Source organism: Microcebus murinus, chromosome 12, assembly GCF_040939455.1.
Source record: "Microcebus murinus isolate Inina chromosome 12, M.murinus_Inina_mat1.0, whole genome shotgun sequence".
NCBI classification, from domain to species: Eukaryota; Metazoa; Chordata; class Mammalia; order Primates; family Cheirogaleidae; genus Microcebus; species Microcebus murinus.
In genome coordinates this window covers 44090379-44114518 of record NC_134115.1, presented here as the reverse complement: position 1 = coordinate 44114518, position 24140 = coordinate 44090379, and the positions used below count along the sequence as shown (strand labels likewise).

General features: G+C 32.7%; 1 protein-coding gene across 5 annotated transcripts in view; it reads right to left on the bottom strand.

The window, feature by feature from the left end:
• The window catches only part of CNTLN (centlein), a 299553-nt gene that overhangs the window by 88639 nt on the left and 186774 nt on the right, over positions 1 to 24140 (bottom strand). For 3 of the 5 annotated variants that reach the window (XM_076008761.1, XM_076008763.1, XM_076008765.1), the window contains 3 exons: positions 21741 to 21921; positions 15977 to 16058; positions 15670 to 15893 (listed from right to left, as the gene is read on the bottom strand). In XM_076008761.1, coding sequence (XP_075864876.1) covers positions 15670 to 15893; positions 15977 to 16058; positions 21741 to 21921 — 487 coding nt within the window. The remainder of the gene's footprint in view (positions 1 to 15669; positions 15894 to 15976; positions 16059 to 21740; positions 21922 to 24140) is intronic. The other 2 variants (XM_076008762.1, XM_076008764.1) reach the window with 1 other exon arrangement.

The window sequence follows — 24140 nt, the reverse complement described above, 5'->3', positions numbered from 1 at the left end:
AATTATGGTGTGGGCACTACAGAACATACAAAATAAGGTAAAACATAGTTCCTATTTTAAAAGTGTTTGTAATGTAAAAGGTAAACAAATATCACATGTGGAGGCTAGACCACCATTTGGATAAAAATAGGGAAATACATTTATTTCTTTCTCCTCTATCCAAAGCCTAGAGGCATAGCCACATTCTAATATAAGAGTTTGGAAATAGTGACTAGGTAGAACTGGGCTGGGGGGCACCTTGACTGGTCAGATGGGAAGTATGCCCATAAAAAAGGAGTCATCCTTTGACTATTCTCAGTATCTTTCATAGTCTAAGCTCCACCTCGACTTCATATTTCACAAATTCCTGGATAAATGTTACTACACTCTGCTAGGAGATGGGCTATGTCTTCTCCTATCATCTTTTAACCATGGTCTTAACAGTCACTGATATATTATCTTTAAATAAAAATTTAAAAGGTAATACTTTTGGAAGGGTAGTTTTGCCTATCCATATACTATTGGAATCAAAAAATAGTATAAAAATAAATATATCAAACGAACAAAGGTCCAGAAAGCATTATAGGAACTGTGAAGAATTTCTAGAAACTATAAAGTAGATGAAAACAGAATAAGCCTTTCTTTTCAAAGAGCTTTCTTGGTTAGTAACAAACAAACAAACAAAACCACCGAACATTCCCGGTAGAAGTCTAGGCACTAAACTCTAGAACTGAGGCATAAGGGGGAAGAAATAAGCCATGAGTAATTAATTATTTAAAGACAATTTCTCCACTATCTCACGCTCTGATAGAAAAATATTCTCTTCGGAAAATAGGCATTCTTCTTAATAACTTGTTTTTGTAGAAATCAAAATTTAAGTAATAGACTATTTTTAAAAACCAACTTGTAAAAACTAAAGACAAAAAATATCCTGAAAATAGCCAGAGAGATATGATGCATTACTGATAGGAATATACCAATGTAAATGACAGTGTATTTTTCAACTGAAACTATGGAGGCCAAAAAGGAAGTAGCACAATGTTTTTCCAAAAAAAAACCACCCATTTTTCAAGAACTACTGACTGCAAATTCTATATCTTCAAGAATGAAGAGAAACTTTATATATGCTTTGTGTATTAAGTGTGTGATAGCAGTATGTCTACAAAACCAATGGAATACCTTAATTTAAAAATACTTTATTGCTAAAAACTGCTAACAGGAGATGGGAAGTGAGCACATGCTGCTGGAAAAAATGGTGTCAATAGACTTGCTTGACGCAGGGTTGCCACAAACCTTCAATTTGTAAAAACCTCAATATCTGAGAAGTGCAATAAAACAAGGTATGCCTGTATTTAGAGCATTTCATTCAACACCAGCAGAAATCACAGTTTTGGTCAAGTTCTCATGAAATATTCATCAAAATATACCATATCCTGGCCGGGCGTGGTGGCTCACGCCTGTAATCCTAGCACTTTGGGAGGCCGAGGCGGGTGGATTGCTCAAGGTCAGGAGTTCGAAACCAGCCTGAGCGAGACCCCGTCTCTACCAAAAATAGAAAGAAATTAATTGACCAACTAAAAATATATATACAAAAAATTAGCCGGGCATGGTGGCACATGCCTGTAGTCCCAGCTACTCGGGAGGCTGAGGCAGAAGGATCGCTGAGCCCCGGAGATTGAGGTTGCTGTGAGCCAGGCTGACAACACGGCACTCACTCTAGCCTGGGCAACAAAGTGAGACTCTGTCTCAAAAAAAAAAAAAAAAAAAAAATATACCATATCCTGGGCCACAAAACAAACCTCCATAAACTTGAAATCATACAAAGTATGGTCTCTGACCATAACGCAATCAAACTGAAATTTGATAACAACAACAACAAAAAAAGAAAATATCCAAACACTTAGAAATTAAACAATCCATTATTTGACTCACAAGTCAAAAAAGGAAGTCTAAGAGGAAATTAAAAAAATTCAGTTTAATGAAATGGAAAATATAGTATATAAAAATAATATGTGATGCAACTAAAGTAGTGATGGAAAGAAAACTTATACTACTAAATAGTTACATGAAAAAAAATATTCTAAGATGTTACAGCAAGAAGCTAAAAGAGCAAAATAAACCCAAAGTAAGCAGGAAAAAAAGGAACCAATAAAGAGCAGAAACATTAATAAATTAAACTGACAACAGAAAACAAAAGAGAAAATCAGTGAAACAAAAGCTGGCTCTTGAAAAAAATCAATAAAAATGATAAGCTTCTAGTGAGACTAAGAAAAATAAAAAGAAGAGATAAATCAGTAATATCAGAAATGAAATGGGATATCACTACAGATCCTGGAGTCATTAAAAATATAGTAAGAAAACAATATGACCAAGTAAAGTTTATCCCAGGAATATATACAAATGGGTCGGCACTAGGAAATCTATTAATGTAATCACTACATAAACAGATTAAATTAGGGGGAAAAAATCCACGATAATCTCAATAAATGTCAAAAAAATTATTTGGCTAATTTAACAATTCTTCTTTTTCTTTTTCTTCTTCTTCTTTTTTTTTTCTGTCACCCTGAACAGAGTACAGTGGCATCATCATAGATCACAGCAACATCAAACTCCTGGGCTCAAGCAATCCTCCTGCCTCAGCCTCCCCAGTAACTGGGACTACAGGTGTGTCCCATGGCACCTGGCTAATTTTTCTATTTTTAGTAGAGATGGAGTGTCGCTTTTGTTCAGGCTGGTCTCAAACTCCTGAGCTCAAGCAATCTTCTTGCCTCAGCCTCCCAGAGTGCTAGGATTAAACCTATGAGCCACTGGCCAATTCTCAATTAAAAACTCATAGAAAGCTAAGGATAGAAGGAAATTTCCTTAACTTCATATATTAACTATCAAAATATACAATGAATATCATACTTAAAGGTTAATCTGAAAGACAGTAACCCTAAGCCAACTGCTTTATAAGCCAATATACCTATCACCTTTTTTGCTCTTCAATTTTGCTTATTATAACTCAGATCACCTTTACTCCAATAAAAGAGTATCCTTTAGCAAGGATCAACTGGTAGAAAATGCCATTAGATTTGGATGTCTAAAATTTTCTATTTTGAGTCCAAATCTTAAAAAATGTTTTCACAGAGAATAGAATTTATAGTGATGCATTTTATCTCAGCACATTGAAGATCTTTTTCCACTGTCTTATGGTTTCTGCTGATTTTGAGAAATCAGTTGCTGTTCTGACTGCTCTTGAAAAAAAATTTTCTCACCATTTTATTTCCTATCCTTCAGGAGCCCTGATTAATGAAAGACTTTTTTCCTTCATGGCTCATAAACCTTCTTCTGTGTTTTTCATTTTTTTTGGTCTCTATGTCATATTTTAAATAAATTCTTCTATCATCTAGTTAACTATTATAATGCCCTCTTCCCTTCTACCTCACTATAGTCAGTGAGTTTTTAATTTTACTTATTCTATTATCTCACTTCTAAAAGTTCTATCTGGTTCTTTTCAAATATATTAGGCCACTTTTACAGTTTCTGTGCTTTACAGTATTTTTTAGCATGTCACTTGTCAGTTTAACTGCTATTATCTTTAAAGGGTTTTTTCTCCCTGGCTTCTTGATAAATTTTCATTTTGTCTTTTATATTCTGCTATTCCATTCTTATTTCTCCAAGTGTGGATTTATTTCACTTAGTTTATTTTCCAAAGCACTGGGTCTCTCACATTTATAAAAGTTCATCAGAATGATGAAAATCCCTTTACCTTAAAACTAATGATTTGCTATGGAAAGCAAAAAGGCAATTCTACTATCTACATAGTAGGATGCAGGGGGAGAGTTCTGCAGAATAATTATGTGTCCCTCATAATTGTGCACAGAAGTGCTTCACTAAAATGCTTTATAGTTTTCATGTGAATTATCTTTGTTTGATCTTTAACCTTCTTGAAGAAAAGAAATTCATCACTTAGAAAACTTGTCTTGTACCTATAAACTTGTACCTATCGACTGATATAGCTGGGTATAGATCCTAACCTACAGATTAATGTTCCTAGGACTATTAATCAATGGCTCACTAAAGTCTCAAGAATGGGTAAATAAATCAAATCAAAATGCATTAAATACTTAAATTAAGATCTGAAACTATGAAACTACTAGAAGAAACATTAGGAAGATACTTTAGGATATTGGTCTTGGAAAGATTTTTTAGTAAGATTTCAAAAGCACCAGCAACAAAGGCAAAAATAGGCAAATGGTATTCTATCAAGCTAAAAAGCTTCTGACAGCAAAGGAAACAATCTACAAAGAGACAACCTACAGAATCAGAAAAAATGTTTGCAAAGTATCCATCTGACAAACAGAATATATAAGGAACTCAAACAACTCAACAGCAAAACCAAATTAATTAATTCAGTTAAAAACAGGCAAATGATCTGAACAGAAATTTCTCAAAAAAATAAAAGACATACAAATGTCCAACTGTTATATGATGAAATGTTCAACATTATTAATCATTAGGGAAATGCAAATCAAAACTACAGTGAGATATCATCTCATCTCAGTTAAAATGGCTATTATCAAAATGACAGAAAATAACAGATGCAGGTAAGAATGTGGGGAAAAAAGAATGTATACACTTTTTGTGGAAATATACAGCAACTATGGAAAATAGTACAGAAATTCCTCAAAAAACTAAAAGAAGAACTACCATAGGTAGTACGTAGGGTCATTTACTCATGCAGGTTCTGTTTTCTTCCATATAAAAATAGGATAATAATTCCTATCCAAATAAACTCATGTAGATTCTATATGTATTAAATTGTGAAAGTACGTGACAATGCTTTGCAAATATAAAGTGCTATAAAATGTTACAATATTTTAAGTGCCTTAAGTTTAATTTGATATGATAAATAAATATGTACTTAAATACTTTATTTATAGATTCCAGTTTGTGATATTCCTTGTTCTGAAGATGATTAATTAAAGAATTCTCCAATGTGTACTTTAGGCAACAATACAGCTGTAGCTAATATCGCACTACAACTGTTGCTAGGGTCTACAATAGCTGCTGTTTAATAATTCTTGAGTCTATCATGGGGAACTTATGACTAAAAAGCTTATATATTAGCATTGTTGAGAAAAGACTTAAAAGCAGATAAATGAGGTATAGCTATCATGAATCCTCGTTTGTAAATTTTTATTGCCTACTTCAACACTTGGCTCATATAATGAGTTTTAAGCATATTTGTTTTTAATTATTAGTACAAAGTGGTATTTTTTGTTGTTAAAAACATCAAGAATATAAATATACAAAACCAATTAGCTAACATTTGAGTATAATTCTAGAGCATTTCTCTACTATCAAAGAATCTAAAAAGATAATCCATGATAATAAACATTAAAAGCCTCAAAGCTGTTATGGAAAGAGCAAGAGTAAATTAATACATAAATATAATTTTTTAAAGTAAATAACAAAGAATATTATCCAATGACTAAAGTTTTAATCATTTAACCCATACACTATTCTAATCCTAGAACACTAAAAAAACTTTCCTTCCTTCTTAAAACTATGTATTACTGTGACCCAGAAGATTCATTTATCTGGAAGAAACAATTAAATTATTTTCTAAATGAGAATAATAACTATGTCATTGTTTTTTATGAAGATCAAACAAGAAAATACTAAACTATTTTATAAATGCTTCTACTGTGTAAATATAACCTAATCTTACTTACTGAAAAATGAAATCAATTTTTTTAAAAAAATAAATACAATGAATCAAAATAAACTTTTGGGAAGACATATAGCAGCTGAGCCATTCACTAGGTGTATGTACTTGTGCAAGTTAATTTCTGTAATAATTAATAGTATATTATCTCAAGGGATGATGTAAAAAATTAAATGAATACACATAAAGTACTTAGAAGATGCCCTGTACATAGCTATTCTATTATTATCATCATATGCTGTCTATAGTAACTTTTCCCCATTAATATTTATTCTCCTTACTCTGTAGTATAGGGAAGTATATTTATGAGCTTTAAGAGTACAAGAGATATCCTAGTATACCTGAAAGTGATTTGGCTATTTTGTTATGCTACTTCTTACCCTTCATGCCTTGGTGTTAATATGTCACCTCCTCAGAAATGTATTCCTTGATGATTATCTAAAGCTAACCTCCCTTTCCCTTTATTATTAATTATAATGCACTCTCTATAATCTTAAATTATTTTGTTTATTTTGTTGAAAATTTATTTATTCTGTCTTTTACCAGAAATAAGCTCCATAAGAGTAAAACTATACCTGTGTCTGGTTCACTGCTGTGTCCCATTATCTACCATGGTCCCTGGCACACAGAAGATACCCAACAAATGCTTGAAGTAAAGCATTTACTTGAAAAACAAAAAAATACTCGTAAGGGGTTATTATGCAGAAAAATTTGGAAACCTAAGACAAGAGGAAAGATAACTGTTATGGTATATATGTGATAATTCTGCCATTGCGGGCCCCAAGACTGGCTTACCCCAACTGAGGGCAATAATATTCTTAATGATTACTCCTTAATCATTTGATGATTAATTCTTTAATCCTGGAAGTTTTCTTTGTCTTAGCCACCAAATATACATAATCATGAAGCAATGAAAAATATTAAGTGGGAGCCGGGCGCGGTGGCTCACGCCTGTAATCCTAGCTCTCTGGGAGGCCGAGGTGGGCAGATTGCTCGAGGTCAGGAGTTCAAAACCAGCCTGAGCAAGAGTGAGACCCCGTCTCTACTATAAATAGAAAGAAATTAATTGGCCAACTAATATATATAGAAAAAATTAGCCGAGCATGGTGGCACATGCCTGTAGTCCCAGCTACTTGGGAGGCTGAGGCAGAAGGATTGTTTGAGCCCAGGAGTTTGAGGTTGCTGTGAGCTAGGCTGACGCCACAGCACTCACTCTAGCCTAAGCAACAAAGCGAGACACTGTCTCAAAAAAAAAAAAAAATATTAAGTGGGAAAATGAATTGGAATAATATTGGAATGTCATGCTTGTATACAACATTAGCATGATTTCCTTTGTTCTTTCTGTAATTTAGAAAAAGAAGGAAACAAGCGCTGAAAATTCATCCTGAGATTTATAGGCTATAATACATCCACGGTACTCTTCACTCATAGCATTTTTAATAGTTTCCCCAATTCCTGATACTACATTTTACAGCCATTAATATACTTAAAAATTTTTTTTAAACTGTAAAAAGACTGAAAGACTGGCAACCTGGCAGACTATATGACATGAAAACCTTCCCTATTGCACAGAAATTTTACAGTAGATAATATATAATATCAAATATTCTTTTCAATGTATTGTTGAAAATCTAAGAAGGAAAGGGAACTACTCAAGTGCTGGGATGACAGAGGTGACTAAAGAGCAGTGGAGCATGGGATTGAAGGTGTGGCTGGCACTCAGCATGGGAATTGTCAGGGCCAGCAGCATCAGGAACTGTAGATGCAGGAGCTGAAACTTTGGTTTTGGACCCAAAGACACCAGTTTGAGAGTTATTTGAAGTGTTGTAACTTCAGTTAAAGGGTAGACTAAAAAAACGTTTGATAGGACAGAAAGGCAATGGGGGAAGTTTGTTTCTGATTGGGATTGGGGTAGAGTAAAAAATATTCTCAATTCTCTCTACTGAGAATGTGTATGTCTGTGACTATGGCTCCCGTGGGTTTGAAATTCTGAATTTATCAATGTGGGCCAGGAAGCCCTAATTCTGAGAATTAACATAAATATTGACCATTGATAGGTAGCAAAGGCAAACAGAAAACAGGTTGGAGGCATGCTCCCAAACACAGGCTTCAAGGAATAATCACAGAAGAAAACATACCTTACTAAAGCTGAGCTGAGAATCAAAATTCTAAACATTCTTAGAAACATCCCACCCTGGCTGAGAGTAAACAGAAATAAACAGGAAGATTAGAAACCTCAGAATATGTGATTTCAAAGAATGTATGTTTAAAATTATTAAAGATACAAAAGAAGAAATTTAAAGGCCCCAAAAGAACCAGGCTTCATTAAAAAAAAGATTATAAAACACGAGTAAAATTTCTAGAAATATATATATATATATTTATAAAAAATTGAAGAGGAAAAATAATAGACTTTAGCTGTCTCAAATAATATGTAATATGTAGGAGGAATATCAACTAGGAAGAGGAGGGAAACAGTGATTAATTTTAGCCTTCTATTAGTCTACATTTTTTGCTTTTTGAAAAACTAATAGTTGGTTATAAAATGTTTTGTTGCAAGCCTCATGGTAACCTCAAATAAAAAAAACCTACAACAGATACAACAAAAAATATAAAGCAAGAAGTTAAAACATACTACCAGAGAAAATAACTTTTACACAAACGAAGACAGGAAGGAAGGAAGAAAGAGAGGACTACAAAACAAAAAAAAATTAAATAATAACATGGCAGTAGTAAATCCTTACTTATGAATAACAACATTGAATATAAATGGACTTAAGTCTCCAATCAAAAGACGTGGAGTGGCTGAATGGATCAAAAAATAAGACCCAACTATATGTTTTTTAGTAGAAACACACTTCATCTATGAAGACACACATAGACTGAAAATAAAAAGATGAAAAAGTTATATTCTATGCAAGTGGAAACTAAAAAAAAACAGGAATAGCTACATTTCTATCAGATAAAATAGATTTCAGGACAAAAACTCTCTAGGTATACATACAAAAGAAGGGAAATCAGTATAACGAAAAGATACATACCTGCACTCCTATGTTTATTGCAGCAATATTCACAAGAGCCACAATTTGGAATCAACTAAGTGTCCACCAACAGATGAATGGGTAAAGAAACCATGGTACCTATATACAGTGGAATATTATATAGCCATAAAAAAGAATGAAATCCTGCTATTTGAAACAACATGGATATAACTGAAGAACATTATGTTAAGTGAAGTAAGCCAAGCAGAGAAAGAAAAATCTCGCATGTTCTCACTCACATGTGGGAGCTAAATATTAAAACAATTCATCTCATGGAGACAGAGCAGAATGATGGTTACCAGAAGCTAAGAAAGGAAGGGGAAGGGTGGGGATAAAGTGGTGATTGTTAATGAGTGAAAAAATATAGGTAAGATAGAATAAACAATACTTGATAACACAACAATACTTAATACTTGAACAACAATACTTGAATAATACTTGATACCACAACAAAGTGACTATACTCAACAATAAGTTATAGTATCCTTCAAAATAATTAAACGAGTGGAATTGGAATGTTACTAACACAAAGAAATAATAAATGCTTGAGGTGATGGATATTCCAATTACCCTGATTTGATTAATACATATTATATGCCTATATCAAATGATAGGCATATATCATTGATATATCAATGATCACATGTACCCTATAAATATATACAACTAATATAGTTGTTTCTCTGTTTCTGTCGGTCTCAACTGCTTTCTCCTGGAATAATCCAATCTATTCCTTCCAGGCTTCCATTGAGAAGGCTGATTAGGTCCCTAGTTCACACCCACACTAATCTCCTTTGCAAATGATTGTTCTGCCCCATTCTTAATGTTCTCTTCAGAACAAGCTTTCTCATTATTTGTAATATGGATAGGCTGAGAATTTTCCAAATCTCCAAGTTGTGGTATCACACTGAGGGTTAGGAATTCAACATATAAATTTTGGAGGAATACACATCAGTTCATAGCAATACTACACCTCTTGAAATCCATTTTGTTATTTAAACAAATACACAGAGAAAATTAATAAAATAACATATCCATTTATATATAAATGAAAGATTAGGATTATTCTGATTTCTCTAAACACATATTATTTTATGAGAGAGCTTGTTGGAAAATATACGCCATGTAAAATTCTACAAAAATTTTACATTTGATATCTATCTTAGTCTGTTTTACGTTGCTATAACAGAATACCACAGACTGGGTAATTTATAATAGAGGTTTATTTTGCTCATGGTTCTAGAGCTGGGAAGTCTAAGAGCATGGTGTCAGCATCTCTTGAGGGCCTTTCTGCTGTGTCATAACATGGTGGAGGGCATTATATGGTGAGAGGGCAAGACTGTGCCTATAGCTCAGATTTCTCTCCCTCTTGTTATAAAGCCACCAGTCCCATCATGGGGACCCCACTCTAATGACCTTATCTAATCTTAATTATGTCCTAAAGACCTTACCTCTAAACACAATTTGGGGATTAAGTTTCTAACACATGAAATTTGGAGGACACATTCAAACCATAGCAAAATTGATTGGGGGAAGTTTGATACATAATTATTTAATACCTACTAAAAACATTCAACAAACTTTCTAAAAGATGTGTTTATGACAAAGCCACATTTTCTTTTACAGTATGGATTTTAGTGGTTTACTCTGTGAGCTAATTCTGTTTGAGTCTATGATGACACATAGGTGACTATAAAGAACTACCCAAAGTCATTATACACTTAATATTACTGGAACAAAAGATGACATTTACATCTTGTTATTATGATCTGGGGCTCATTTTCACACATTTCAAATGAATTATAATTATAATCCCTTAAGTCAAAGAATTGATCATCCAAACTGGAAAAGTTAGTCAATATTGTCTGCTTTACCATATTCCTATTCCTTGGTATTTACTTTTGCAATAGAGATTTTAGTGTATGAGGGTAGGAAAACACATTGTTTTAATTACAAATTAATTTTAATAAAATTTACTTTAAATATATTTTACTTTGTTAAATTTAATAATAAGTGAGATCAAAATTTAATAAGTGAGATCAAATGTTTTATGTAATATTAGGTTCTTTTAACACCCAAAAATGTTATTTAGCTCATTACATATTACGTGCATGTATCAAAATATCACATGTACCCCCAGAAACATGTACAATTATTATATATCAATTAAAAAATAAATAAATAAAATATTATATATCTCTTAAATTTTACCATACTATTTAAATCAATTTTTATGTTGGTAGTATACTTTATTAATTTGAATAGAGAGTGATTTTTGTTAAAGTAGTCTGTCAACAATAAGTCAATGCATTATCAGCAACATTTATGCAGATATGACTATATGTCTGTGAGTTTTCCTTATACCAATATTATTTTAAAAGATTTATTGAGATACAATTCACATACCATATGATTCAAAGTGTACAATTTAATGTTTTTAGTATATTCACAGATATGTGCAACAATCACCACAATTGTACATTTTCATTACTTTACAAAGAAATCCATATACTTTACTTTATCCATATACTTTATCCAATTACTTTCATATTCTCTTTTTTCCCCAATCCTAAATAACCAGTACGCTACTTCTTAGCTCTCCATATTTGCCTATTCCAGATATTTCAAATAAATGGAATCATATAACATGTGGTCTTCTGGCTTCTTTCACTAAGCATAATGTTTTCAAAGTTCATCATGTTGTAGTATGTGTCAATATTTCTTTCCTTTTTGTGGCTGAATAATATTTCATTGCATATATACATCACTATTTGTTTATCCTTTATCCATTTATCAACTAATAGACATTTAGGTTGTTTCTATTTGTTAGCTATTATTAATAATGCTGCAAGGAACAGTATCATCTTAACATTTACTATCTTCTTGCTCAGCCTCAAATAGCCAGAGGTGAGAGTTTAGGCTTTTCTGTTTTTCCCTGAGCGTGCACACAGCTCTGTGAATGCATGTGACCTCCAGATTCCCAGGAACATGTCGGAGCTCTTCAAAACTTATGAATATCTCATTCTCCAGACTTTTTCTCTAAGCCATTTGGTTGATACATTGTCTGGCCTAAATCGGAATCTGTCATCTCAGGCAGCTATTAAGTTAAAACATTGGCCTATAATTATTTTTGACACCCCACCCACCCATTCTTTGTCAGGAGGAAAGCTGTTCACACTGAATGCGATCAGAGTCATCTTTTTAACTGGGGTCTTCTAGAGAACCTTCAGAGGTTAAATGACGACAATTATTTGGAAATGAGGCTTTGAAAGAGCTCCAGGTCCATTCTGCTTCTTTTGGAGTAGGCTACATGGGAAACATGGACTGTTATTTGTCTCAGGCTACTGCTGAGCTAAGAGTGGAAAATGGGACTAAGGCAAATTAAAATGCTACAAAATTTGGTGTTCTTACTGAGATTTGGCTGTTTTTCTTGAATATACATTCCCTACATCGTTGTAAGCTTTGGGATATTTTCCAGAGTTTTGTAGAGAAATTATAAGTGTCCCTCAATGTGCACAGAGGGGTCTCAATAAAATATTTCATATTTTTATAGTTGTCAGGTAAATACTTTTTATTAGACCTTCAATCTTTTCAAAGATGAGGAAGTCATGGCTTAGAAAACTTGTGACTTCCTTGGGCCATCAATTAATAGCCCTAGGGATTTATATTAATCATTAGAAGATTAAGTTCTATAACCAGTGGTATGAAAATAGTGATTCCTGACCATTTTTGGCAGTTTTTTCATTGACTTTATGGAAGGGTAAATTTTCAAAGTTCTTACAGTAATACTGATATATGCTACATCATGGATAAATTTTGAAAATATTATGGTAAGTGAAAGTGTAGTCAGGCCTTTGAGATTTTAGTACGCTGGCATTTTTTTAATGACTGAAATAATGTAAAATTTGAATAGGCCCTTGCTTGCACATGATAACCCTTGCTTCCTGCCTAGTATCATTTGTTCTCACAGTAATTACTACCTGCTGATATACTATTTGTCAAGCAGGAGAAGATAATAACTCCAAGGTCTCTTATTTTACAGAAGGAATGAATGCCCTTGAAAAAGCTGTGACTAGCTCCTGATGCCCATAAGTCTGGTTTCTCAAGGTGTTATCTGGGACTAAAAGCAACACAAACTTCCCCCTTCAGTTCTCTGAAATACCTTCTCCGTCCCCCTCTTAATTCTCTAGCTACACAAAAGCTCCTTGCTTCATTTTTTAAAAAGAGATATGAGAGACTCTGCTCTCCCTTCTTTTAACTTTAGCCAAATCGAATAAACCCTTCTTTATCTCCAAGCACTGGTGTCACAGTGTTTGGCTTTAGCTGTACATCAGGTACATGAGCCTGAATTTGAGCTCAAACAAGATAAAGCCAGACATAAGAAGCCATATATTGTATGATTCCATCTATATAAATTGTATAGAATAGGCAAATTGATATCAGTAGAATGTGAATTAGTGGTTGCCTACAACTAGAAAAAATGGGTGAATAAAAAAGATGATAGCTAAAGGATATAGGGCTTCTTTTTGAGCTGATAAAAATGTTTTAAAATTGATTTTGGTGATGGTTGCACAACTTTGTGAATAAAGTAACAACTACTAAATTAAACACCTTAAATGAGAAAATTGTATGGTATGTGAATTATATTTCAATAAATGTTATAAAAATAGGAATAGTGAGAGATTTCAATACTCCACTCAATAATTAATAGAACCAAGGATACGCAAGTGTTGAACATCACTATTAACCAACTAGCTCTAATAGATAATATGAACATTCAAACCAAACAACAGCAGAGTATACATCCTTCTCAAATGTACATGCAAACTTCTCCAGGATCTACCATATCATAGGCCACAAAATAAATCTTAATACATTTAAAAAGACTAAGATCATACAAAGTATGTTCTCTCATCGCAATAGAATAAAAACAGAAATCAATAACAGAAGAAAATTTAGAAGATTCAGAACTATGTGAAAATTAAACAATACTCTCTTAAGCAGTGGATGAAAAGAGAAATCACAGGAAAATTAGAGAATACTCCGAGATATGTAAAAATCAAAACAGAACATACCAAGGCTATTATAGTCCTTAGAGGGAAATGTATAATTGTAAACACCTATATTAAAAATAGGAAAGATTGTAAATCAATAATGTAACCTCCCACCTTAAGAAAATAGAAATAGAAGAGTAAACTACACCAAAAAAAAGTATAAATAGGAAATAACAAAGATTAAAAGAGAAATGTATAAAACAGGAAATTAAAAATAGAGACAACAAATCTAAAAGCTGGTTCTTTAAAAATGTCAACAAAATGGACAAATCTTGTAGCTAAACTCAACAAGTAAAGAAGAGTAAAGACAGAAATTATTAAAATAAGAAAGCATGGGGCATTTCTACATACCTTCCTATAATGAGAAGATTGTGAGTGAATACTATAAAAAATTGCCAACAAATTATATAACCTAGGTGAAAATGGACCTATTCCTAAAAAGACAGAACTACCGTAACAGACTCGGGTAGAAAGTATAACGTAAAAGACAGGTCATAGATATGGGTGAGGATGTGGAAAAATCAGAACTCTCATACAGTGCTGGTTGCAGTATAAAATTATACAACTGCTACGGAAAACAGCTTGGCAGTCCCTCCAAAGATTAAAGATAAAATTACCATATGACACAGCAATTCCACTCCTAGGTATGTACCCAAGAGAAATGAAAACATATCTACTAAAAAACTGCTATATGAATGTTTACGACAGCATTAGAAAATTAGAGAGAGAAAAAAAAGGAAAAGAAAAGAAAATTTCAGCCAGGTAAATGAGTATGGGTTCATTAAATTATTTGGGGAAATCTAGTTTCCATACATTGGTTGTTGCATCAGTGACTATGTCCAAACTCTAACATCTACAGGGCTCTAACACCAGAGCTCAGTTGCATCTGGTGTCCTACTCCAAATTTCCATGGGCCAAGCCTGTAAAATCCTCAAACTTCCAGTGTGAATTTGGAATTTAGGTAAGGTTTGGGTATAAGGCTACTTCTGAGAGTAAAGTCAGAACACAATTCTTATTGGTATAACTCGTACAACACTAATACTTTACAATTAATATATTTCTAACTACTGTTTGACTCAAAGAACTAGATATTAGAATTAGAGAATTTAAGTGTAATTTAAAAATACATGTGACAGTGATTTAAAAAATTTTAAAAACCTAAAAATTTTCTAATACGATGAAATGAATTTTTCTGTGTAAAACAACAAATTGCCAACAAATTATTCTTTAGTCAAGCAAGTATCTTAAAGAATGGAGATTTATGGGAAAAAAATCTTTTCTTTTTCATTTGCTTAAGATTAACTTATGATAACTAAGAGTAAGGTATAATGTGTCTGAAAATTGTTGCAAAAAGCTCAATTCACCTGAGTAAAAAAGAACTATGTATAGGTTATTGGAATACATTAATATACATATTTATATTTAAAGCTTCACATTTTATACTAGTATTTGCAAAGACTAACTGAGGAATATAATAATTTAATAATTTAATAATGTAATTTATGATAATAAATACAAAGTTTTAGACATAGGCAAATGGGTAAGCTAAATGCATTTATGAAGCCAGCATGTAAAAGCTAAGATATAATACAATACAGAACATACAAAAATACTCAAAAGAATAGAAAAACTAAGTGATATAGAAATGCCAGTAAAGTGTCTTTTTTGATTTGGAGTTACCTACCTCATGTATGTTATCTCTTAATATAGACCTTACTAAAATAGTCTAGTAATTAAACTAATCACTTTATTTAACAGTGTCTGGAGTTTTTTATTTTACTCATAGACCTGTCTAACACAAATATGAACTAAACACATATAAAACAAAATATTCACTTTTACAAATATAGTGTATTATAATTCAATCTTAAAGTCTCTTTACCTTTATTGTCTGTCTGCTTGACTGAAATCGTTGATCAGACACTTGCTGTTGATGGAGGAGCTTTTCATTAACTTCTTTATATTCTTTAACAGACAATTCTGCTGTTTTTTTTGCATTCAGAAGTACACTATTTTGTTGTTGCAAGGCTATAATCCGTTCTCGTAATAAAATAACACTGCTACTTGATTTCTGGGCAGTTATACTTTTGCACTTTTCTCTGTTGACTATATAAAAATAATGTTCATAATATTTTAAAAATCAGATTAAACTTTAGAAGACATATTGTTAATTTCATGTGCATTCTTACCTCTGGTAGGGGGTATGTTTTGCATGTTGTCATTCTTCTTTTGAAAAGTTGGTTTTTTGGTATTCTTATATTGAAAATGATCCTAAATTTAAAGTTTCATAAAAATTGGATTATTATTCAATAACAACATCAATGAACCAATATAGTAATATCTCTTTACATAAAAATACATTTATTTATGTAGAGTTAAAAAAAGTCTAGATAATAAAATTTTATAATTGATACCCAGAACTTAATACAGGCACTAAACTTGAACTAGCAGGCAGAAGATACAGATACAAAATCAACTCAAAGTGTAAATTTAAACATGGGACATTTCAAAAACTTAGGAGTAAGTAGAGTAACAGCAACATAAGCAAAATATGAATAATTAACAACTTAGTCTCTGAAAATCTAGGTCCTTTCGCAATTTTCCCTATGTATGTAAACAAATGAAGCTAATAACCTTTTGACAAATCAAGCTAAAATAATGTTGATAATAATAAAGTAACTTTTCTTGAAACTTTATGTTTTCCTCAAAACATGCCAATACAAAGGCTAAAAAAAAACAAATGAAGCCCTGTTGACTTTTATTCCAAAATGTTTCACCAATTTAAAAATACTTTCACAAAGCAAAATTTTAAATAGAAATGTTTCAAAAATATTACAAATCCCAGTAATTAAAAAGGTGGTCTAATTTAAGAATTTATTAGTTGGAAAACAAGAATATGTTGAATCTAGAAAATTATTTCTTATTAAAAAAAGAAACTTTTCAAAGATCCAAATTAAGGAACACACAATCATGGTAAAAATATATGAAAAAATAAATCTGACTCACTGTTACTTTGACAATGAGCCATGTATTTTATACTGATAAAGCATTTTATATTACACATAAGGCATGACCCTAAAGTAATGAAACCAGTTTATTATATTAACACATATACCAGAAAACTCTAGCTAGGATAGGGTTTTCCTTTAAACTAGTTTCAGAGATTATAAAATCCTACCAATGTTGCATTTCTCAAAATATTTTTGAAATGCCTCATTTGAACTTGTCTTCAGAACTAACAGATATATTTTTAAAATGTTTTATCACTTCCTTAAAAATTCAATTTGTATTTAAGTGTCAGTCACATACTGAGCACTGTGAAAAATCCAAAACAAAACCACTAATTAAATTACCAATATTCATCACAAGATTTGGTATCAAATTAACTGGACCTAAAATTAAAAAGAACTGGGCTTCTATTTACAGTACTGACTAGAAATTCAGAAAGATTTGCATACTGTGAAATGAACACACTTAAAGTGTCTCACATGAAATTGTTAGAGGCCAAAAAAAGTGGAAATCCCAATAAAACAAGAAGTGATCAACAAAGTGGCCAGCAAAATGTAGGACAATTGCCAATTTCCTGTGACCCTGGAATTCCATTTAAATAGCAACACAGAATGCTTAAGTCAGGAATTAAGTCCTAGTTGACAAGCCAAGATGAGAAATTTGAGGTCACACTTGATATACATTTTGTATATCAATAGTTTGTTCCTTTTTCTTGCTGAATAGTATTCTGTATTATGGATGCAACACAGTTTGCTTAACTGTTCAACTAAGGAAGAAAATTTTGGTTGTCCTCAGTTTTCAGGTATTACAAATAAAACTGCTGTGACTAACATACAGGTTTTTTTGGTAAACATAAATTTTCATTTCTGTGGGAGAGTGTCCAAGGACATGATAGTTGTATGGTAAATTTAGTTAAGAAACTGCTCAACTGTTTTCCAGAGCACTGTACTGTATCATATTATATCCCCCACAAGCAATGTATGCAAAATCCAGTTTCTCTTCATCCTTGCCAGAATTTGGTATTGTTACTATTTTTTTTAGCTAGTTTAATAGATGTATAACTCATCATGGTCTTAACCTAATTCCCCTAATGGTTAGTGAAGTTGAACATCTTTATATGTGTTTATTTGTCATCCATATATCCTTTTTGATGAAACGTCTGCTCATGTCTTTTGCCTATTTTCTAATTGGATTGATTTTTTACTGTAGAATTTTGAGAACTCTTTATATATTCAAGATGTGAGACCTTTGTTAGATATGTAGTTTATAAATATTCCTCTCAGTCTGTAGCTTGTCTTTTTATCCTCTAACTAGGGTCTTTTGCAGAGGAAAAGTTCTTAATTCTGATCAAGTCAATTTATTGATGTTTTCTTTTATGAATCAAGCTTCGATATTGTGTCTAAAAACTCTTCACCACACTCTAGGTCCTGAATAATTTCTCTTATATAGTCTTCTAAAAGTCTTACAATTTAATTTTTATGTTTATATGTGACCCATCTCAAGTTAATTTTTGCATAAGGTGCAAAGTTTAGGTATGAGTTCCCTTTTTCTTGTCTAGGAATATTCAATTGCTCTAGCACCATTTGTTGAAAAGACTATCCTTCCTTTATTGAAATGCTTTTGCATCTTTGTCAAAAATCAGTTGTTCATACTTGTGTGGATCCATTTGCAGATGCTCTGTTCCCTTGTGTGCATAATAAATCTTTCCCCCTTTCTTGGTGGGTGTATGGTGTCATCCCTCTTGACATCTGAATCAATTTTGAGGGATGAAGATTGATGCCACCATCGTGAGGTAAACATAAACTTATTTTTTGTTTCTGAAATTTCCATTTGGGGCCAGACATGGTGGCTGACGCCTGTAATCCTAGCACTCTGGGATGCCGAGGCGGGAGGATCACTTAAAGTCAGGAGTTCGAAACCAGCCTGAGCAAGAGTGAGACCCTGTCTCTACTAAAAATAGAAAGAAATTAGCTGGATAACTAAATATTAAAATTAAAAAAAATAAAACTTCTAGTTGGATATTCTTATATCTTCTATTTCTTTGATGAGACTTTCTATTTTTGTATTGAGATGCTCTATTTTTTCATTTGTTTTAAAACTGTCCATAATTGCTTGTCGAAGAATTTTTATGGCAGTTACTTTTAAAATGCTTGTCATTTACAGATTATACTCAACATACTATGGTGTTATATCATGATAAGTCCATTGTTAAGTTGAAAACATTGTAAGTCAAAAATGAATTTAATACACCTAACCTATCAAACTTCATAGCTTAGCCTAGATTACCTTAAACCTGCTCAGAACACACTTACATTAGACTACAGCCCAGCAAAATCACCTAACACAAAGCTTATTTTATAATGAAGTGTTGAATATCTCATGTAATTTGTTGAAAACTATGCTGAAAGTGAAAAACAGAATGGTTGTTTCGGTTCTCAAAGTAAGGTTTCTACTGAAAGCATAATGCTTTCACTTCATTGCAAACTTGAAAAAAACCTTACTTAAGTCAATCATTTTAAGTTGGGAATAGTCTGTTACTCCAATATCTGACATCTTGCTTTTGGCTTTTATTGACTGTCTTTTCTCATTCAAATTAAGGTTTCCTGGTTCTTGGTATGATGTGTGAGGTTCAATTGTAATCTGGACATTTGGGATATTATGTTTCAAGACTCTGGATCTTATTTACTTCTTATCTGAACAGGTCTCCTCTGACACTACACTGATGGAAAGGAGCATACCATCAAATTACTGCCAGTTGGGGGTGCAAGTCCAGTCTCTCTTGATACTGTGGTTGGAGACAAGCACCTTATTACTTATTACTGCTTGATGGGGGTGGAAATTCAGGCTTCCCAATAGGCCTCTGCTGATACCATCATGGCTAGATGATGGAAGGGGACCTTGTTTATGCTCCCCACTTGGCTTCTACTGACACCATGGGGAGCAGGTAGGGGCTCATTAGGAAATTCCCTATCTCTGCACTTAGGCTTTGAAATCACTCTGCTAGGAAGCGAAAGATATACCTCTTTACTACTGGAGATGAATATCCAGTCTGTCTATGTGGTCTCCAATGACATGGAGGGGAAGGAGTCATTACCTTTAGCTCCCTACTTGGTCTTCTCTGACACCACTCTAATGGAAGGAGGAAAGGGTGGAGGTTGCCTCCTCATAGCCAGGTAAGAATGAAAGTCTAGGTTCCCACTAGGTCTTCACTGAAGGGGATGAAAGTGGGGTTGCAACTTTTTCTGTGGTGTTTGGCTGGAGTAGGGCAGTTATTGTGCAAAGTTTTCTGTCTTGGTAGGCTGGCCTTTTCCTGATCCTTTGGCTAGAAAAAGCCCAGTTTCATTGGGGGCTCATCTCATCTGACTTATTGGGGTTTCCAGGTTGCTGATTTATTTAGTATCCAGGCCAGGATACATGAAGCAAAATGAAAAACCAGAGAACTCACCAACATAGTGTTCCTTTCTGAGGTACCTAACTAGTCAACTCAATATATGCACAGAAAGTGGCTGAAATGAGAAAGACTAACATACTAAGTGTTGACGAAGAGCAGTGGAAATTTCCATAGTGGGTACAAAAAAGTGGTACAACACTTTGGAAAATAGCATTGTCAACTAAAATCTTAAAAACACACAAGCTATGGTATAGTAATTCCACTCCTAGCTTTTTATTACAGAAATGCCCACACTTGTGCAACAGAGAACATGTACAAGAATATTCATTGCAGCATTATTTGCAAGAAATCCAAACTGAAGCAACCAAAATTTCAACAGTAGAAAGGATAAATTGTGGTATGTTCAGACAATGAAGTACTACCTATAACAATGAAAGTGAATGAACTCATAATATTCAACAAAAGAGGCCAGACACAAAAGATATACTATATAGATTCCACAAAGTTCAAAAACATAATGTCAAGGCAGGTAATATTATAAAGAAAAGCAGGGAAGTCATTAAGTTAAAGTTAGGATAATGAATATATTTGGGGTTAGTGAGAAGTTCTAATATTTTCCAAACACACTTGAACTATTTGGTAAACATTTATTTTCTGACTGTCAACAATATGACAGATCTAATCAAAGTAGTTTATAGTATACTTCTTGTTACATGAATGTAATTATGAATTACTTTTAATTATAAACTCATTAAGCTGCAAATAATGAAAATTCCTAACCAAATAATATATAGCAAAATAGGTAATTTTAATAAAATCTACTTATCAATTTATTAATCAATCAGCAGGCTCTTAGCATATAATTGTTGGTCTGAACATTATTCTGGTAGTAAGTAAAACAGACCTTTTTCCTCCAAAGTTCTGGCAAGATCTCAAAAAATTAACTTTTTTTTGGATTATGTTTTAAAAGAATCCTATAGGTTAACTCAAAGATAACCTGATTTTTACAACAAAATAAAATAATTTTCCTCAATTTTTCAATGCTTTATGCTGTATAGGTAAACTTTTGATGTCATGATATTTTAGTGGTAGGAATTATTGAATAAGTTGTATTAGAACAACAATTTTTCAAAATTTAAAATACATTGAGGAACAAGGTAAAAAATAAGTAATTCAAAGATATGGGCAGACTTAAGTGACTTTATTACCACAAAAGCTAATGTAAAAACAGAAGTTTCTTTAGTTGGAACATTTCATATACCTGAAAACAATAATGAACTTATCATCTTTATTATATTCTTGCTGAAACACAAATACCTTCAGATTTATATTTATAAGAATAGTATTTATTTCCATTTTCATCTATGCAAAAGATTGTAACAAACTGGACTTGGAAAATTTTAAAAAGTGAATATTTTCACTGTATATTTTAAAGAAAACTCAATTTTTAGGGGTTCAAATTAAATCACTGGCAATATTTACTAATTTAAATTATGAAGCATAAGATAAAATTAAGAACATTGTTTACAATTAGGCAAAATTGTATCATATACCTTTTGAGACTTGTCATTTATATTTGAGTAGGTTTGTACTATTTCTTTTCCTTGTGTTTGGCTGTCTTCTGTTTGATCACTTTCTTTCTGGTCTCTTCTATCTTCTGTAGGACTTATTTTCTGGGATGTTTCTACAACAATTATTCCCAAATTATCAGAGGTCCGTGTTTCAGAATCACTGCTTTTAGAAAAAAGAAGGGGCATAAAACCCAAGAATAAGAGTTGTTACATGTACTTTTTCTAAGTTCAAGACCAAACAATATTATAACATACATTGTATATGAGACTGTGAGTTTAATTTGGGCATTTGCTCACTCTCCATGTAAAAAGGAAAAGTTAGTTTAAATATATTTTATAAAATTATGGAATCCCATCAAGAAAATAAATTATCTAGTATCAAATTCCTACTAGCATCACTTCTATAGCATTTACACCAAGTGTTAGCTCAGGAAGCACATGGTTTGGTTTAACACTTCCAGGGTTGGAATACACACTCCTTTCCTAGCCATGCTATAAAGGTCTGATATTTCTTACAAAGTTTCCCCTTCACCTGAGACAAAATTTGAATCTATGAGGCTTCACCCATTAAATTCCATCCCTTGTGGCCATTTATCTTTCAACAAAATATTTGTTAACAGCACTTATGGACCAGGCATTTTTGTGGGCATAAAGGATAAGGTAGTAGTGAATAAAGTGAAAGAAAAAAAATCTTGCCCTCATGTAACTTTTATCCTAGTATGGCAGGGGTGGGAGGGAGGAAACAAACACAAAGAATAAGTAGCATATATGATATATTAATAGTGAAGAAAGAAAGTTAAGCAAAGAAGAGAGATAAGAAGTATTCAAGTTGAGTGGAACATATAAATCAGTCCCTTTTCCACATGGGTTATCTTTTAACTATTTGGAAATAATCATATACTGTTTGAGACATCTCTAAGAAAAATATCCCTAGCTGATTTAAATGTTCCTAATATACATGTTTTTGAGATGCTTTACTTCCCTGGTCACTCTTGAAGATGTTCCTGCTTATCGTGATGGAGCATCATGTCCAGAATTCAATTTCAGACTAATCTATATCTTTTTAAAACATGATTACACTAAATATAGTACATGTGAATTCCATCAAAGCATGCTTATCAAATTTTTGTATAACATGACATTGAAAGGGATAGAAAATACTTTTCAAAATAGCATTAAGTTCCCCAAAGATCTCAATAGACTGGGAAGATAGTTATACAAAAGACAACAAGGGTAGTTTACTTGGCTATACTATAAAATGCCAACTGATCAACTATACAATGAGAGAAGTATGTGGCTTTATGATAGTATATATAGAAATATATTAGGATGTTTCGTTAAATATTATAAGAGTCTACAGTATGATGTACATGTCAGAAAAGCCTACACAATTTTAGTCTGCATCAACCAGGAGTTCTACTAAGCTCCTCTTATAGTGTACCTGGACTAAGACAATGTCAAATAACTGAAAGTCTTTAAAACTAAGAGTCTGTAGGGAAAAAAACAAAATCAACAAATAACACTGAGGGTGAATATCAGTCAGAAAAAGAAAATAAAGAGTTTGATATGGTGAACTATAATAAGAGGAGGTAGAAATCAACTGTGTCAAATACTGCTGAGAGGTCAATGAAAGTGCTAAAAACTGACTTTGGATTTGGCAATGTGGCAGAGACCTTGGAAAGAACTGTTTTAGAGTGGCAATGAGGGGATGAAAGGAACTGGAAATAACGAATGTAGACAACTTTTTCAAATTTAGCTGCCAAGGGCAACAGAGATAGAGAACTAATAGGCATAAGAGTACTAACAGGTACATAGTGAATCCTCTGGTTTCCAGACATGGTCCTCTTAATTTTACATAGTATTAGGATAATTGCTCTTACTAATACAGTATCTCCCTTTTTTTTTTTATTTCGGCATATTATGGGGGTACAGATTTTAAGGTTTGAATAAATGCCCTTTCCCCCCTCCCCCCACAAGTCTGAGTCTCCATCATGACCATCCCCCAGATGGTGCACATCTCACTCATTATGTATGTATATACCCGCCCCCCTCCCAGTATCTCCCTTTGATGCCTGTTAGTTCAGTAACAGGAAGAGTCCAAATTGACCAGGGTATAACCTCAGCTTCTACCTCTACAGATTATAATAACTGTATTCCCTTGGAGAGCTTTCCTACCTTGGGCGTCAGGACCCTCAAATTCACCAAACCCAGGGTCACAGAAGTGGGAAGCAAAAATTACTCCAATAGGTTATTTGGTTAAATAATTACAGAGGCTACTCCAACCTACAAGACTTTATTCCTGGACCCATGCATTCTTAAAGATGAAATCATAAAATGTCAGAGTTTAAAGTATATACCCTAACCTCAATATTGTCTTCTAGC